Raw genomic sequence first — 17,519 nt, 5'->3', positions numbered from 1 at the left:
ATATTGATGGATACACTCCTGAACAAGGTAGTAGCCTGACATTGTTGCTATAAAATTAGTCTGTTTTACATTCATTATTTGCATTTTGTTTTAATTTATTTGTTGTAGCATTCAGCAGAATCTGTATGACAGAAAACAGGCACTAGATCGCGTATGTGTGTGAAATAGGATTCACATTGGCAATCTATACAATGTATAAATGTTGCTGTTATGTTAGAAATTTACTATGAGTATAAGCAGATCGTGTGTTCTTATATTAATTTTCAGAATCATACAAATATGACAATAAACTAATTAGGGTTAAGAGGCAAAATATAGAGACGTACATTGGCTTCGTTTTTTTTCCGTCCTAATAGTTTTTTACCATTTCTACCACTGGCAGATGATTAACCTTCAAAGTGTTTAATTTGTTTTCATAATACATTTGTAATGAAGTAAAAAATGACTTCACCTCAGTTGATCTGTCTATAATTAAACTATCAGTTGCGCCTACGGACTGCGCAGCAGAGGTCACGAACCAGTCACGAATTCTGGGATATCATCCGGGTACTCACGGGAGAAAAACAATAACAAAAGTTTACACCAGTCCACGGAAATTGCTCCGCATTAGTGCCCCTTTAAAGATATAAGTTAATGAATAATTGCTCTTTACAATCTATTTGCCCAACCCAGCAAGAACCTGTCGTGATTAATACATTATAAATAACGACACCAGGGGCCAATTAATCAAACTAGGACTCAGTACTTCCTCTTTCACGGGAACAGCCTCGGCCCAGGAACACATGCAAATCCCCTATCCATCGTTCTATAAAATTACGTCACACGTAGACGACTTTCAGTTTGTGCCGGTTCACTAAACACCATATATAGTCTCGCCTCGTCTTTCTGTTCGACCATGCAACCTAAGAAGTGTTGCTTCTACACCTTCCCACGCCAGCCCTCCGGTCATTTAGCCCCCATCGAGAGTATGGTTGAGATTCTTAACGTACGCCTTTGGCTTATTCACGTTGTCATTGATAATGCGATATCATATATTACTTCCTGGTCGGCGTATATTCAGACTTGTATATCTACACTGCACATGCGTTTGTACATTGCTATCGCGGGGAAATGTGCCACACAGCAACACACTGTTTAGGAAACCTGGGACATATATATTGAAACAAATTAATCCAGTTTCATAATGAGCTTACCGGTGTTGGGATAGGATACGTGAAGGACAGTCGGAATATTATATATTGACAAGGTGAGTAAAACCAGTCATCCGTTTAACTGTACAAGATTGTGATGTCACTTTCGCCATATCTTCAAGACGTCCCCGGCATGTATACTCCTGTGGAATATATGCCTTTGGCATGTGAACCTTAGACTAACGCTAACTCTCTGAATATATATAATTTTGACAGTAACAAATAAACTCATTTAAATTGAAAAGGGGCCCCAGTCAGATGAGAAATTGAAGACATTGGGAAAACTAGACTTGCTTCATTTAGTTCTTGAGCAGGAATGGTTAGGAAGGGGAAGATGAGCATTGCAGGAATGTTAGGAAGGGGAGATAATGTGGTTCAGCGACTGTTAGACAGACTACATTTTGTACATTTGGTGCCAATCATGTGCAATGGAATATAATTCCTGGAGAAACCAAGCTCCGATATTCCACAGTATATAACATGCAGCAACAACAGGATATGGCTTAATTGACAAAAGCACAGTTACTTGGGCCTGGCACCCCTTGTGGGTTTCACTGCAGAGCTCTAGAACCCCAAACTCGACCCCCTCTCCCGATTTTCTTCTCCAACTGATTATAAGTGACTACAGCGCACAGTTACTAAATGTACTAATTGTTTATCTGGGACACAGCTCTGTGTGCTCAGTGAACGAGGAATGAATGAACCCGTTTGTGCATGACTGGATTGTGTGAATATACTGCCTGGCTGAAAAAGAGCGCGTTTTCCAACGATCGACTCATCAGAGGCAGTGTAAAGCCCTACAAAGTAAGCAGACTGCATCGTTCGTGTGAGTCTGCTCGGTCATGGCACATATACTAGGGAGAATAGAAAACGGTAGAAACAGAGCCCATAGGTATGCACGTGTCACTTTAAAGTGAGGTGCTTCACATGAACATGCGACTTGTATGTAAACATATGACACCCCGACCAGGATTATCATCGTTTGATGAGATTAGATTTTGAGTAAACAGTATATGCTTGCATAGTCAATATGCTTGTGCTGTAGGTTCTGTAACAGGTGGTGCCTTGGGTTACATTTTCCAGACACTGCACCCATTGATCAGTTCTATTACAGTAAGCTTCTGAAATTTCCATCTGTATGTATTGATAATTAATAATCATAATTCAGTTCGTTTATCACGTAATTAGTGACGAAAAAAATATAGACTATTATTTATGCATTTAATGCAAAGGTCCCTAACTCTGGGTTGACATTGATCTGAACATATCTGTCTGGGTCTCACGGGCGTTTGAAATCAAACTCTTTCTTAAAACCTATTCGTTATGAGATCGTATAGTACCTTTAAAATCATTATGAAAGAGTAAGTTCGATTTCATACGTACGTCAAACCGTGTAAGATGTCATTAAACGCCAACCATCCTGTTGAAGGGGGATGGCTGGTGTTTAAAGAGGGCCGTTGGTGTCTAAAGGGAATGGTTTGAGTCTCACTGAGATGGTTGGAATCTAAAGGGGATGGCTGGTGTCTAAAGGGGGTTGTTGGTGTCTAAAGGAAATGGTTTAAGTCTAACTGAGATGGTTGGAATGCAAAGCGGGTTTATGGTTTATGGAGTCTTAAATGAGGATGCTGGTACGTGTCTAAAGTCGATGGTTGGAAACTAAAGAGCTGACTGGGGTCCAAATGGAATGTTTGGAGTCTAAAGTGGATGGCTGGGTCCGACTTGGACGGTTGGACTATTAAGGGGATGGCTCGGATCTAAACGCTGTCGATGGTTTCTAAAAGGGTTGGTAGGCGTCAAAAGAAGTGTGGTTGGAGCCTAAAGGGTATGGTTGCAATCTGAAAGGGATGAATGGAATCCAGAGGGGATGGTTTGAGTTTAAAAGGGACGATTGAAGTCTAAAGGAGATGACTAGGGCCAAAAGGAGATGGCTGGATTCTAAAGGGGATGGTAGGGGTCTCATGTGGATGGTTACGTCTAAAGGGATGGCTGGTGTCTAAAAGGGATAGTTGTGGTCCAGTTGGGAAGATTGGATTCTAAAGGATACGGAAGGGGTCTAGTGGGGATGGCTGGAATCTAACGTCGATGGTTAAAGTCTAAAGGGGATGGTTGGGGTCTAAAGGTATGGTTGGAGGTTTAAGGGGATGGTTGGGGTCTAAAGGTATGGTTGGAGGTTTAAGGGCACGGTTGGGTTCTAAAGGTATGGTTGGAGGTTTAAGGGGACGGTTGGGGTCTAAAGGTTTGGTTGGAGGTTTAAGGGGATGGTTGGGATCTAAAGGTATGGTTGGGGGTTTAAGGGGATGGTTGGAGTCTAAAGGTATGGTTGGAGGTTTAAGGGGATGGTTGGGATCTAAAGGTATGGTTGGAGGTTTAAGGGGATGGTTGGGGTCTAAAGGTATGGTTGGAGGTTTAAGGGCACGGTTGGGTTCTAAAGGTATGGTTGGAGGTTTAAGGGGATGGTTGGGGTCTAAAGGGGATGGCTGGAATCTAAAAGGGATGGTTGGGGTCTAAGGGGAACTTTATAGTCTAAAAGGGTATGATTGAAGTCTAAAGGGAGTGGTTAGTATCTAAATGGGATGATTTTAGTCTAAACCCATAAATGTTTGATGGAGTTTAGATGTGGAGACACTTGGGGTCATGGCAGTGATGTTGTGCTTCACAAGAAGGCTGTTGTCAGTATTGTCATGTGAAATCGGTTGTTGTCATGTTGAAAAAATGACGTTGGCATGTTGCATGATGCGTGTAACGAAGTGTAGCGCTGTGCCCCGGACGTGTAGCAAGTCTGCTGTTCCGATATGGGAGATGGCGACCAACATCATTACACCCCTGCAACCAAACATGTGCACGCCCTGTATCCAGTTTCGTCTGTAAACACGGCGTCTGTACGGAGACGTGTGGCTCCTCTCTAAACCGTCTCCACTGGTGGTGTGCATGGCCATACCCCGAATCCTTGACATCACTGAAGGTCTCCACCGATGATACTGGTCAGTCCTTGGCGACAGCGATCCTCGCTGTCTGGGCTTCAATTCTGTGGTATTACTACAGCCGTAGAGGTGGCCGTGGTGTCTACCACGCAAGTGACGACCCAGTATGAGCCTTTACTGTCCTGGACCTCCTTTCACAAAACACTAAGGTGATCGTAAGTCACTAACGTAACCTTAGTGAAACGTTATATTACGGCATTTAAGATAAGGTTAACTTTGGTAAATTTTGATCCGTGAAAGCCTGTGATCCCCTGGAATTGTAACCGGATCCGTGTTAGTCACATCTCGACACCGGTGTCCGTCTGTGTACGAAAGACATGCGTGTTGCTGTGTAATACGTGGAAAATCTAGGCTACGACAGAAGCCGAGTCTCCTGTCTACATGTAGCATATGGCGTCGTGGCGTCGTGGCGTTGTGGTGTTGAGCTACTGTCAGTTGTGGCATGATTTCTTTTGTTGTACTATTTGCATTTTCCCAATTTTTGCAGTTGATTTTCTTTTCTTCTTCTTTTTATTACATAAGATATTATAATTCCAACGCCCGCTGCCAGATCGGCAACTTTGGTTTCTTATCTACAGTATATTATTTGTCAGTTCTGTTATGATAAATACGGTAACATACGTCATGTCCATTATAATCGAGGACGGTGGCGGAAAGGATGGAGCTACGTTTTCTGCAGCTGGGCCGGGAAGTACAAGCTGAATTCGTGCAAATGTCTGATATAACACTATACGTGTTATTGAGCGTCATAATGCTTATTAATGTATACTAGTATCGAAAATGCAGTTTCCCGAGGAGTTCACTATTTATAAGCAAATGACATTACAAAGGAAGAGTAATCCCTGTGTATATGCATGCCCTCTATACATGCCGATCCGTGATCAGCTCTCCAATACCTCGCTACTGTTCCGTGATCAACCTTCCACTATTTCGCTACCGGCCCGCGATCAACCCTCTGCAATCTCACCTCGGACCCGTGATCAACCCTCCACAATCTCGCTACTACAGACAAGCCATCAAACCTTCACTACCTAGCTACCGATCTGCGATCTGCCCTCTACAATCTCGCTACCGATCTGTGATCAACCCTCCACAATCTCGCTACCGGTCCGCAATCAACCCTCCGCTATCTCTCTACCGACCTGTGATTCAACCCTCCACTATCTCGCTTCTGGCACGAGTTCAACCCTTCACCAGCGACCAGTCCCCTACAATCTCGCTACTGGCCTGCAATCAACCCTCCGGTATTTTTCTTCGGACCTGTGATGATTCAATCCTCCACTGTCTCGCTTCCGGCCCGCGATCAACCTTCCACTATCACGCTAGCAGCCCGCCATCAACTCGCTACTATCTGCCACCGGCCTACGATCTACCCTCCACCTTCTCGCCACCTGCAACTCACACTCCTGGCAAAAGATGGAAGGCGTCTATATCCTCAGTGAAAATCTACCTTGAACCTAAAGTTCTGAAACCCTTCCACTAAGAGAAGTTGGGTTTTTTTTGTGTATGACTTCTGATGATAACCTACCAGCGATGTGGTAGCTAGCTTCTGCTGATACCCTTAATTGTGCGACGCCACGATATTACCAGTATAACGGCATGTTGCGATATGCTTTTCAACGATACGTATTGCAATATTTTTTCTGAGAACCGGTATACTGACTAAAGAACATATCGCGTTTTCGTGATTATCTTAGTGTAGTTTTTGTTCTTTTTATGTTCAATTGAATAAACGTTGCACATTAAGTTGACAAGGACAAAAACAAGAGAAAAGCTGAGGGCTTACAGCTCGATAAGAAGCTTCCTCTTTGTGTCAAGCTTTGTAGCCTTTGATACCGAATGCTTCAAGCTGGCAACTGATATTCACTTGAAACCACTTGTCAACACTTTCCGTGAGACCTGAACGCGTTGGCCTGCCCATAATGGGTGCGTTTGCGTTATCTGTGCTTACGTAATATTCTAGGATAGGATACCGAGAAGAGCGGGTGAGTATGTATAGAAGCAGGTGGCCGATGTTACACAGATAGTAACAGGTGACAATGTTACACCGATACTAGCAGGTGGCCGATGTTACATCGATAGTAGCAAGTGCAAGCTGTTACACCGATACTATGTGCCCCGATAGACATGCTGAAGGCACTACAGAGTCAAGTATGTACATATGTGCAGAAGTGGTACTACAGCACATTAAGGGAGATACTTCTGGAAGAAGTGGGTTCTAAACATGGACTTGAACAAGTCAAAATTATCAATAGTTTTGATTTCATGAGGAAGAGAGTACCAGAGATTAGGGGCTGCGTGTGTGTAAGTCCGCTGTCCAAACGTTTTCAGCCTGAAGCTGGGCACAGTGAGCAGATCCTGGCTGTTGGAACGAAGACTGCGCGAGCTGGAGTATCATGATAAGATGTTATACTAGGGAGCGAGACCATGCTAGGCCAGGCACAGTGTCGATCCTGGCTTTGAAAGATAACCAGTGGAGTTCCTTCAGTACTGGCTTGATATGGCAGCGTATAGGGAGCCGATAATTGATACGGACAGTGTTTTGGATTTTCTGGAGCCTGTCACAGAGTTTCTGAGGAATGCCAAACAACACACAGTTACAATCACCCAATCTTGAGGCTACGAGGACTCTGACCTAGGCATGGGTAGCATCCACTGAGATAGGGACGGATGTTACTGATGGAACGAAGGTGAAAGAGGCATGTTTTGCAGATCTGAGAGACTAGCAGGTGGTCGATGTTACACCGATTCTAGCAGGTGGCCGAGGATAAACAAGTACTAGCAGGTGGCCGATGCTACACCTATACTAGCAAGTGGCTGGTGTTACACCGATACTAGCAGGTGGCCGATGTTACACTAATACTAGCAGGTGGCCGATGATACACCGATACTATAACAGATGGTCGATGTTACACCGATTCTAGCAGGTGGCTGAGGATAAACCAATACTAGCAGGTGGCCGATGATACACCGATACTATAGCAGGTGGCCGATGATACACCGATACTATAGCAGATGGTCGATGTTACACCGATACTCGCAGATGACCGTTGTTACACTGATACTAGCAGATGGCCGATGCTACACCGATTCTAGCAGGTGGCCGAGGATAAACCAATACTAGCAGGTGGCCGATGATACACCGATACTATAGCAGGTGGCCGATGATACACCGATACTATAGCAGATGGTCGATGTTACACCGATACTCGCAGATGACCGTTGTTACACTGATACTAGCAGATGGCCGATGCTACACCGATTCTAGCAGGTGGCCGAGGATAAACCAATAGTAGCAGGTGGCCGATGATACACCGATACTATAACAGGTGGCCGATGATACACCGATACTATAGCAGGTGGCTAATGTTACACCGATACTCGCAGATGACCGTTGTTACACTGATACTAGCATATGGCCAATGTTACACCGAGGGATGAACTTACAAAAACTGGTGATGGATTTAGCACCCATGGATGCGAATGAAAATGTAACATTGCCTCAAACACGTGACCTGTTCCGTTGAACCGGTTCAGTGAATTCATTTCCAGGTAGTGTTCATACACAGGTCTTGATGTCCACTCACATCAGCTTCCAAGGCCACACGACAATGAGGATAATCTGTCTTGTCCGTATTTCCCTGCTTTCCTCCAGTGCTTTGCAGAAGAGGGTGTAAGCTTGAGGGCCCCGTGTAGGTAACATGGGCAGCAGTTCTCTGACCTAATCAAAAGGCTGGTTTCTCAATGATATCAACTTTCACGAGACAAGCAAGCACTCCAAACTGCACCAGTTTGTCGACCACCTCTTCTATATGCTGTATACTTGTTACGAGATCAGAGTGATTCTCCCTAAGCATGTGACGATGAACCGTTTCCGTGTTCAAGGTAAACAGCTACCAATAGAGTCAAGAGCACAGGACGGACGGGAGACTTTCTCTGTGGTGATTGCAGTCGGAATGACATGGGGGCCTTATATAACACACCAGTCTAAAAACATCTTACGGGAAAATCTCATGTAAGACATGAGTCATGGTTTAAAGATAGATATTCTGCCGAATACCCATGGATACAACACTTGAATCCTGGTTGCTTTAGTTGCCTTGGTAGTAACACGGATGAGTAACATGTCCTGTAAGCAACTTGCAACACATGTCACCCTTATTTATTAAATATTTCTCAATTTAAACATTTTATCTTAACTACATATTCTCAAACACTATGAGTAAGGACATTCCATTCTGATTTTGAATCGGTGTCGAGCAAACGCTCATTATTGTTTGTTTAAGTGCATTCATGAGTATTTCCGGAATTCTTATATTTCGTTTAAAGGTCACATACAACTTAAAACACAGCTTTGCAGATTCTGGTACCTTTCGGTATGCACTTACCGAAACAAATCATAAAAAATGCCAATTCAGCAGTAGTCTAATCTTGGTTGTGTACGCAAACAATTAAATAAACACCTCGTTACGTAAAAAAAACTTGTTGATTGTGGTAAGCAGTCTCTGTCACAGAGAAAGCTCAGTGTCTGGTTTATTCACACCTGCCTGCCTGTCTGCTAAAGACAACATGCAATCTACATCTTCAATCACTGACCACGTGCAATTTGAACTTAACACCTATCAGACTATACGACATAAAGAAAATAAGTTGATTTATGACTCCTGCACCCGAGTCCCGTGTCTGCCACATTATGTAATTAGGTACGTGTGATACACATGACATGTTTTTATGTCTGTGGGTTGCAAACAAACTACATTCATTTTTTTCGGATGACTGGATCTGACGGAAACCTTTTGCAAACTCTTGTCAGTTCTAAGTCCTGCTTTGTACTTGGACAAATGACAGATTCCAGCCACGCAGTAGTTTACCATCTCTACTGACATGATTTTTGATTGGATCGAGCCCAAATTCAGAGAACATGTATTTTCCAAACCCAACATCTCTATATACATTCTTCATGGATAACGACTTCTTTTAGTGTATATGATTTTGTTTGACAACAGTATATGAATCCATTCTGAAACGTCGCATCAAGTACACAAAAAGAAGTTGTTATCCATAGAGAATCTTACTTTCTTGTGATTGGCTATACTTCTAAAATGCCCATCAAACAGATCATCTTTCTGTACACACAATGAACCCTCAGCATATCAGCAAATGAAACAGACAATCGGAAGCCGTCGTTACCCTTGAGTGCATATCCACCCGCTATGACTGGGTTCGGTCTCCCGAGGGCTTCGTTTCGGGGGAAATAAGCCCAAGTACAACAAAATTGCACTTTTGAATCGCAACTGTACGCTTATAAGTTTGTTTATTTGTTTTTTTAAAAGCAGCAATGAACAACATATGCCATGAATAAGTGATAAATGTGTTTTAATTATGTTTGATTGTTTGGTTGCATGTGACCTTTAAGTGCATTCATAAGTATTTCCGGAATTTGCAGCAACGCAAAGACGTAATGCGTTTGAGATGTTTTGTTTTCGTTGTTGTTTAATGCTTTTCCAACCATGTGACGATACGATTCGATGACGTCAGTACCAACTCAGGGAGCCTGAACAACTCCGGGTGGCTTAGGACAAATTATGCTATTCTCAGACGCTGAAGTTTAAAGCGCTCGTACGTCACGCTGGTTGGATCAACTGCAGGTATACAATGTCCCCCGCCGTGATATTGCTGAAATATTGCAGTGTACACTACTGTGTCTTCAGTAACCCATTCTTGTCGTAAGAGGCAACTAACGGGATCGGATGGCCAGGCTCAGTGACTTAGTCACTGGGTGTCTGGTTCAGTCTGGTTATTATGCAGGTGAAATACTGGGAAGTACAGCTTTGATTAACAAATAATATAATGGCAACAAACTTTACAGATGGCCCAGCTACTGTCGGTGAATTCTACTGCTCCACCGCCGCTGCCCGAGAGAACACGTAGGATACCCTCTAGATCTGTGCCAGATATATCAGGTAAATCTAACAATGTCATCAGTCCAACTAGAACAGTGCTTACCTTCTCTGTCCTAATTTAGGTAAGTTATTTTTTTTAATCATTTACGAAAACATTTTAAGTCGTATTGTTAGCAGCGAAACCTCCGTAGGTCATACAGGTAGCAGCGAAACCTGCGTAGGTCTTATTGGTAGCAGCGAGAACACCGAAAGTCTTATCGATGGTAGCGACAACACTGTAAGTCATTGTTAGCAGCGAAACCTCCGTAAGTCTTATTGGTGGTAGTGAAACCTCCGTAAGTCTTATTGGTAGCAGCGAAACCTCCGTAAGTCTTATTGATAGCAGCGAAACCCCCGTAAGTCTTATTGATAGCAGCGAAACCTCCGTAAGTCTTATTGGTAGCAGCGAAACCCCCGTAAGTCTTACTGGTAGCAGCGAGAACACCGAAAGTCTTATTGATGGCAGCGAAAACATCTTAAGTCTGAGAAAGTGAAATCCCAAATATGACATATGTTGCATTTGACCACTTTCTAAGTGGCATAGTGTAATCATCTTAAGTCTTCTTGATATCAGCAAAAACACCTTACTGATAGCAGTGAAAACACTGTAAGTCTTATTGATAGCAGTGAAAACACTGTAAGTCTTATTGATAGCAGTGAAAACACTGTAAGTCTTATTGACAACAGCAAAACACTGCAAATCATATCGCAGCTTGCAAGGTGTGAAGTCAGAAAACAATCAACAGCTTAATAAAATCAGACCCCACTTGCACAAAGAAATCTCTAAAACCATCTTTAGAAGTCTATATTACAGTGTGAGAGTTATCATGACCAAAGATCGCTTTGTGCAAGTGGACCCTGAACATCTCTACTTGATTTAGCTTCGGACACGTACAAGTACAAACTAACATGATACTGATCCTTGCTGTTTCAGATTTCGAAGCTAGGTTTAGATTTCACGGAATCCTCGAGTTGCCGTTTCCCGAGCCCTACACACCATGCAAGAAGACATACCCAAGCGCCCTTGTTGCCAAGCAACGTACGTCACATCCTCTATTTATGTTTTCTTTTTCATATATTAAGCATTCGCTCGTCATGGTGAAGGTGGGGATCCTACCTCACGAGCCATTTGTGGCATGGCCCGCCTTGATATTGATAAGAATGTTCCTATATTTATGTTAAATTATTATTACATTCTTGAGTGTTTAAGTTGCAAGACTAAATTATATGTTAGCCGTGATATGATGGTCTTGCATATGTTACTACAGTGGACGCTGTCTAATCTGGCACAATTGGGACTGAGTAATTAATTTGCTTTAGGCAATGTGCTTGATTGCAGAGCTGATGATAAATGTACAAGCTACGGAGGGACTTAGATTTTATGCTGGTGTTGACAACTTGCTGGATGCTGGTTCGAGTTCGAATTCTCTAAATAATTCTCGTATTCTATTTTGCAGCTCGAGAAAGTCCGCCTCCTCCACCACCCCCAAGACGACAGCGGCCCTCCCTTCCAGCACTGTGACGTCACATTAAACCCGTTACATCGTGTTCGTGCTCGCGATGCTTATGTTCATGTGCAAGAACGGCCAACTTCTCTAAAGGAGCAACACGTAGCTTCAACTCAGGCATTTCCACTTGAAACGCTATGGGTGGCAAGGACTAAAGGTCTGGCTAACTGTTGACAATTGGTATTTCAAACTGGGACTGAATGTCCTTTCCATTTCTGATAAAAAGGTGCGCCCCCAAGTACACCCGTTACCCGTCTGAATACTACACTAACCCAATCCAACACACACCATCTTTCTTTTACTGTCATTTCAAATTTAATCTCGCATCAGCAGTATTTGGGCTATATAGGAGGCTATAAAGCTATAGCAAATGCTTGCACAAATGCAAAATCCAGTCAAGGTAGGACAGTAATGTGAGTTTAGTTTAGGCGGGGAACACCAGAAATGGGCCAAAGGATAGTAAAATGACAAGCAAACACAGAATCTGTTTCGAAATGTTGTTTTCAAAATTGGAAGATGATTTTCAAGTGTTGCCTGATCCGTGATTCCGAAAGAAAAGATATGGAGGCAAAAGGTACGTGTCTGTACCTGAAACTGTTGTAACAGTGTTTGGTACTTGTGTAGCATGGCGCGGAGCCATCCCAAAGATGACATCGTTACCATGCCACCTAGCTGAGGGGGTTAACCTATGTGGCCTTGTGGGCAAGGCGCCCGGACATGGGATTAGTAGGTCCGTTTGCTCGAATCCCAGCACGGAACTCGGAAATTTTATGGCTGCTACCCTTGGATTATTTTTATTGACTGACGCACGTTGTCAATAGCAGTATCAGAAAACTCGACTGAACTGGAAAGGATGTGCGGCAGCTGTCAATAAAGGCAATGTGGAAACAGTCTGGCGTGCTGTCTTGGCAGAAACCACCACGTCCTACTAAAACACTTTCAGACGCTTGAAGGTAACAGTCCCACAAAACCATAAGTTCATATTGTTATTAAAAGTGTGAAATGTTCTGTATTAGAAACATTCTATATATGGTGAAACATTTTGTCGAAGTGTTCATGTCAATCCCTTAACAGCTGTTGTTCAGTACGGAGCTGTATTTCATTAAATAGTCTGTCACCCCGGTCTCAGCGTTTCAAAATGAACTGTTGTATGCTGATCTTTATGGTACGGTAAATATATTAAATTCCTGTTTATACAAATAGGGACAAGCATCTAGGCATGTGATTTAAAGATGAGGATTGTTTTTATTGCTTACTGCGGTTCATTTCCAGATTCATTCATTGTCATTCAGAGATGTACAGAACATGTATTAAATTCTATAAATACAATGATCCAAATTCTGTACTGCGGACCTGTACATGTAATCAAACAATGCATGTTGTGAATAATATTATATCAGTTGTACACTGTTGGTATTTATTTTATTCTAGTTTATTCAGGCAGATGATAACAGTCACATCCTATTGCGCCATTGTGATAAGAGGCCTCATACTGAGCCCAGCACCTGGGTTCGCCTGAGAGCGCAAATGTTCATTTATTTTGTTCTAGGTTTCTTCACAAGCAGTGCGCTACAAAACGAGAAAATATAGGAGCACTTGTGTTTTCTTATGATCAGTTATTTTTCTCCCTCTAGTATATTATCTTTAAATATCTAGGTACTAACTTGAAATTTCAAGAATGATGTAGAAATTCTAGCTTCATATACTGAGTCGATCCATAAGAAGCATCAAGAAGATATGACAGGTAGTTATCCATTAAACTTCACCCGTACGCCTTAGCATAACACGTAGGTATGCCAAAATGCCCAAGGGAATTAAAACCTACACTATCTGGTGATTACACGGTACTGCGTGTTGTTAGAATCATCATAAGAAATTACCCCAGCCGTGTCTCAATCCAGTGAACTTGCTACATTACCATACAATGTAATGTTACATTACCTTGCATAGCCAGAGTGGTCATGACCGTGCTTTCTTCTCAGTGAGGAGCTTGATATCCTGGACCACTAATTAAACAGACGTGTTCACTCGATCTTCCGTCAGTCTGTTGTATTGGTGGAGATCCGTTACCTTTATGTGCGGTTATACGTCTTAAGATCAATAAAGCGTATCTGGCGTTTATGTAATTGTTTGACTTTGGTTTTAGGAACAAGTTGGAAATGGCCATTACACTGGGCAAAGGTGCCACAACTAAGGTGGGAATTTCCCAAATATGTCGATGGTATTTTTGCCCTTTAAGTTTAAGTTTTCAAAGTAACAAAAAAATACAGTTATGTGGAAAACTGAAACATAAAATGACATGAAGTGTATATGAATGTAATAACACATGTACATATCAATCATTTAAAAACGGTGCGGGGCGGTGGGGTAGCCCACTGGTTAAAGCGTTCGCTAGACGTGTCGATGGCTTGGGTTCGATTCCCCAAATGCGTATGATGTGTAAAGCCTGTATAATGCTGACGGCTGACATTTATGGCATTTCTTTCATCTTCGTTTATGTCGTAAATTTCGGAATGAAGCAATTAGTTTGGTGTGGCCTGTAATAGTTGATGTCTTTACTCGTGTTTCCACGTTTCAAGTGCATTTCGTGGAAACGTTTTCTGTGAGCACTTTTCATGTATGGTTTTAATTTTTTATGACAAACGTTGACATGAACATTTTGGGATACGCAATGTACAACAGCTAAGAGATAATTAACGAGAGTCAAACACAGAAATGGTCTTATAATCAGTGACGACTGCTGATATCTTGATGAACTGCTGGAAATGCCTGTCCGTTTTGTATTTTAAAGAGCAACCAACACTGACAGTATATTACTGACAACGAGGAATTTACATCAAAATGAGTATGCAGTTTTAATGTCACTGTGTAAATCACAGCCAATATCAAAGACAATAACGAGACAGCTGACCCTGAACAGCCTTTTCACTTGTTTACATGAAGATATCCTAACATCAAAGGTCCACAATGGGTATATTGCCTCTTAAAATCATTGAATAACGTTGTTTTGTCAGACCTTCAGTTCTAGTGATCCTGTCAGAATTTGACCTAAGTTTTTGTTGGGACATATATTCGATATTTTATATATGGAGGGTCACAAATTCGACGAAAGTTTGGACTCTTTCCATAGCGTGTTAACAAAAACAGACCGGGTTATTCCTTTGTAACTTAATAACTAGGTGTTTTTTACTGGTATCAATTACTTTGTTATCGGTTGCGGATTTAACATTTCCGAGAGGAGCTTTCATGAAGCGCCAAGAAATTCATTGAGTTTATTGTTCATGTTCCTTGCTGTGTGTAAGCCTAAACCACGTTACCCTCATCTTTATTTTCAAGATCCTGGACAGATCTGATTGTGCTTTGATAAATGAATTTTGATTTCCTATAGGTATAATCTGTTGTCGATGTAACGGCTTGGTAACCATTGCATGCATTAACCTTTGCTCAGTGGTTGCCGTATGTCTATGTCACGTTATGGGAGGTAGGATCACATTGACGGTATGAACGCTTTACACTTTACTGTGCTGTGCTCCGTTGTTCAAAACAACCTTATCTCTAAGGTCAACCTTATCTCTAAGATTTCAACCTTAGACCTTTACTAAGGTTAGCCTCCCGTTGCACGAAACAACCTCAGCTAAGGTTAACCTTAAGTTACGGTTGATAACTAAGGTTGGTTCGACCCAACCTTAGCGTCTCTAAGGTTGGAAAGGGAATATGGCGGCTGCTTTTATTTTGAGGAAGCAGAGAGTGTACAGAAATGGGAATGTCAAAAATAGCATATTAATGATCACTGATATCAAGTTTTCATGAAAACCAGTTATGATAATTCTGAAACGTCGCCGATGAACCAAGGATTGGTTGGGATGTTTTCGAAAAAACACTTAGTGCTCTTTCCGCCATATTGGATAGTGTTTACAAAATCACGTTTCGACAAGGCCGATATTGAGAGGCCCATTATATCACGTATACTTCATAGTCTGCTGCGACAAATGCATCATTGAATTCTCTACACATCATAGAATAAAATTACAAATGGTCTTTGTCACCAACACCAACTGTCTACATAAAACGAACGGGAATGAACGCGGTGCTCGAAAGACTGTGCGTTTAAAATGTAAACAAAGATAGAATCCGATTTTACACTACGTGGCATTTTCGGAAATTTTCCAGCATCCAGCGTGTAATCATTACTTACAATGGTTAAGTACGCCTAGAATATTAAGTTGAAGAGTATCGCAGCAAGAAATAGCAACTTAAAAAATATACAATGCAATCATTTAATGATTCATTGGCAAGTGTCAAAGTTTCCGTGCAACGTGACGCCATGACTGACGTAAAACCAAGCAGAACGACAACGGTACTTATCGGCATTTCTGGCTTCTCCCGTCATTTACATTGAAAACGATAAAAACATATAACAAAACACAGATACTCAGAATAATTCTGATTACTTACATCTCATATTTATGTTCAAAAGATCCCTGAATCAAGGCAAGAGTCCTCGCAAAATCCAATGTACCCTTGTCAGCAAAGCCGCCATTTTGAAAGAAATCGGTCATGGGTAGTGATGTCACACGTCAACATTGTTGCACATATTAGGCAATTTCTTTGAGGTGAAGGTCGGTTGAACAAGAGTAAACACAATGTTCATATCATTCCGATTGCACTTTCAGTATTGTGATGTATATTTTGCGTATTTTGACCAGGTGCCTGTTTGTCAAAAACGTTCTGAAACATATTTTGATAGCAACTAGGATATCTAACTCAATATTTATACGAAAACTGCTTAAGAATATATAACAGGTCATGTCTTAATTTGGACAAACCTTACGTACACAATCTAATAGTTCTCTCTTTTTACCTTTCATTACATTCCTATGAAGAGAAATAACATAATCATAAATGTTTATATCCTAAATGAATAATCATTTACGCTAAATTGATGCCAGGCAGGTGCACGTGTTGCTCACAATAAGATACGTGGTAAAACCGTCTAATTGTTGGTATATTCAGGACACTATTTCGTTTTGTCTAAAGTGTGTTGAATTCTGGCATAGTAGCCGAGACCTTTGACATATTCTATGGAAATTAGGTGAGATATATACAGCAAAGCAGTGTCGTCTTTTTCCGACGTCACAAAATGTACAAAACATGCCATGACGTCAACTAAAATGTTGCATTATATAATTATATAATGTCATTACATGTGAAGATGTGTCTGTTACTCCGTTAGTAGTGATGTAAAATTAATCAAAATACATCTACACAAACAGGAGAATTTGGGAATCGAAGAACTAAATTATGTATTACCATCCAAATCGATTTCTCATGTAGTACATTGGTATCTTTCCTTACAAACTGTGAAACTAACAAAACATCTCTGCTCACATTGGGGAACTTTGTATTGGAATAGGTTTGTTCACTGTGTACAAAACATTACGAAAATATACTGTCCGTATTCACAGCAAATTCTCTCCATGTGATCTTAGTTACACTGACCTGATGTAAAGCATAGCGGGGTTATGTCCCCTTATCTTTATGCGTGCATCATCTCCCTGTATACGTCATAGAAGAGCATACATTTTTGACATTTATTGCGTGCCAGTTTTAATATTGAGCGTATAACGTTGTGCATTAACACATAAATCCATTTCATATACACTTATGTCGTTCTGACATTAGGCTGTATTTTCTTCGCTCACACTTTTCGTAAAGATGATAAATTTAAAAAATCGTAGCAGAGTGCTTTTATTGGTACACGAAGAAAACGGAGAAATTTAATGATTTTTAACGCACACAAAAGTTTTGGACAACATTTAGCAGTATCTATTTCTCAAATCCCTGAGGTTGTCGCAGTTATATTTATACCAACAGATGAGAAATTAAATATTCTACATT

At 41.5% G+C, this 17,519-nt stretch overlaps 1 protein-coding gene across 1 annotated transcript; it reads left to right on the top strand.

Moving 5' to 3' along the window:
• Nucleotides 1-1,031: 1,031 nt before the first annotated feature.
• Nucleotides 1,032-13,742, top strand: LOC137277842 (WAS/WASL-interacting protein family member 1-like). The gene is made up of 4 exons (XM_067809807.1): nucleotides 1,032-1,246; nucleotides 10,041-10,134; nucleotides 11,048-11,152; nucleotides 11,571-13,742. Exons 2-4 carry the CDS (start codon nucleotides 10,041-10,043, stop codon nucleotides 11,633-11,635), a joined length of 264 nt encoding a protein of 87 aa, XP_067665908.1. The 5' UTR covers nucleotides 1,032-1,246; the 3' UTR covers nucleotides 11,636-13,742.
• Nucleotides 13,743-17,519: the final 3,777 nt, after the last annotated feature.

This window comes from Haliotis asinina, chromosome 3, assembly GCF_037392515.1.
Source record: "Haliotis asinina isolate JCU_RB_2024 chromosome 3, JCU_Hal_asi_v2, whole genome shotgun sequence".
Taxonomy (NCBI): domain Eukaryota; kingdom Metazoa; phylum Mollusca; class Gastropoda; order Lepetellida; family Haliotidae; genus Haliotis; species Haliotis asinina.
Note: the sequence above shows the minus strand (reverse complement) of the source record. Positions and strands in the feature narration are given on the sequence as shown.

Bases quoted from the DNA above. Each gene is read 5' to 3' on its own strand.
- LOC137277842 (XM_067809807.1), top strand. From the start codon at position 10,041: ATGGCCCAGCTACTGTCGGTGAATTCTACTGCTCCACCGCCGCTGCCC. The intron at 10,135-11,047 runs GTAAATCTAACA...TTGCTGTTTCAG, and splicing joins ATCTGTGCCAGATATATCAG to ATTTCGAAGCTAGGTTTAGA. The intron at 11,153-11,570 runs GTACGTCACATC...TCTATTTTGCAG, and splicing joins CGCCCTTGTTGCCAAGCAAC to CTCGAGAAAGTCCGCCTCCT.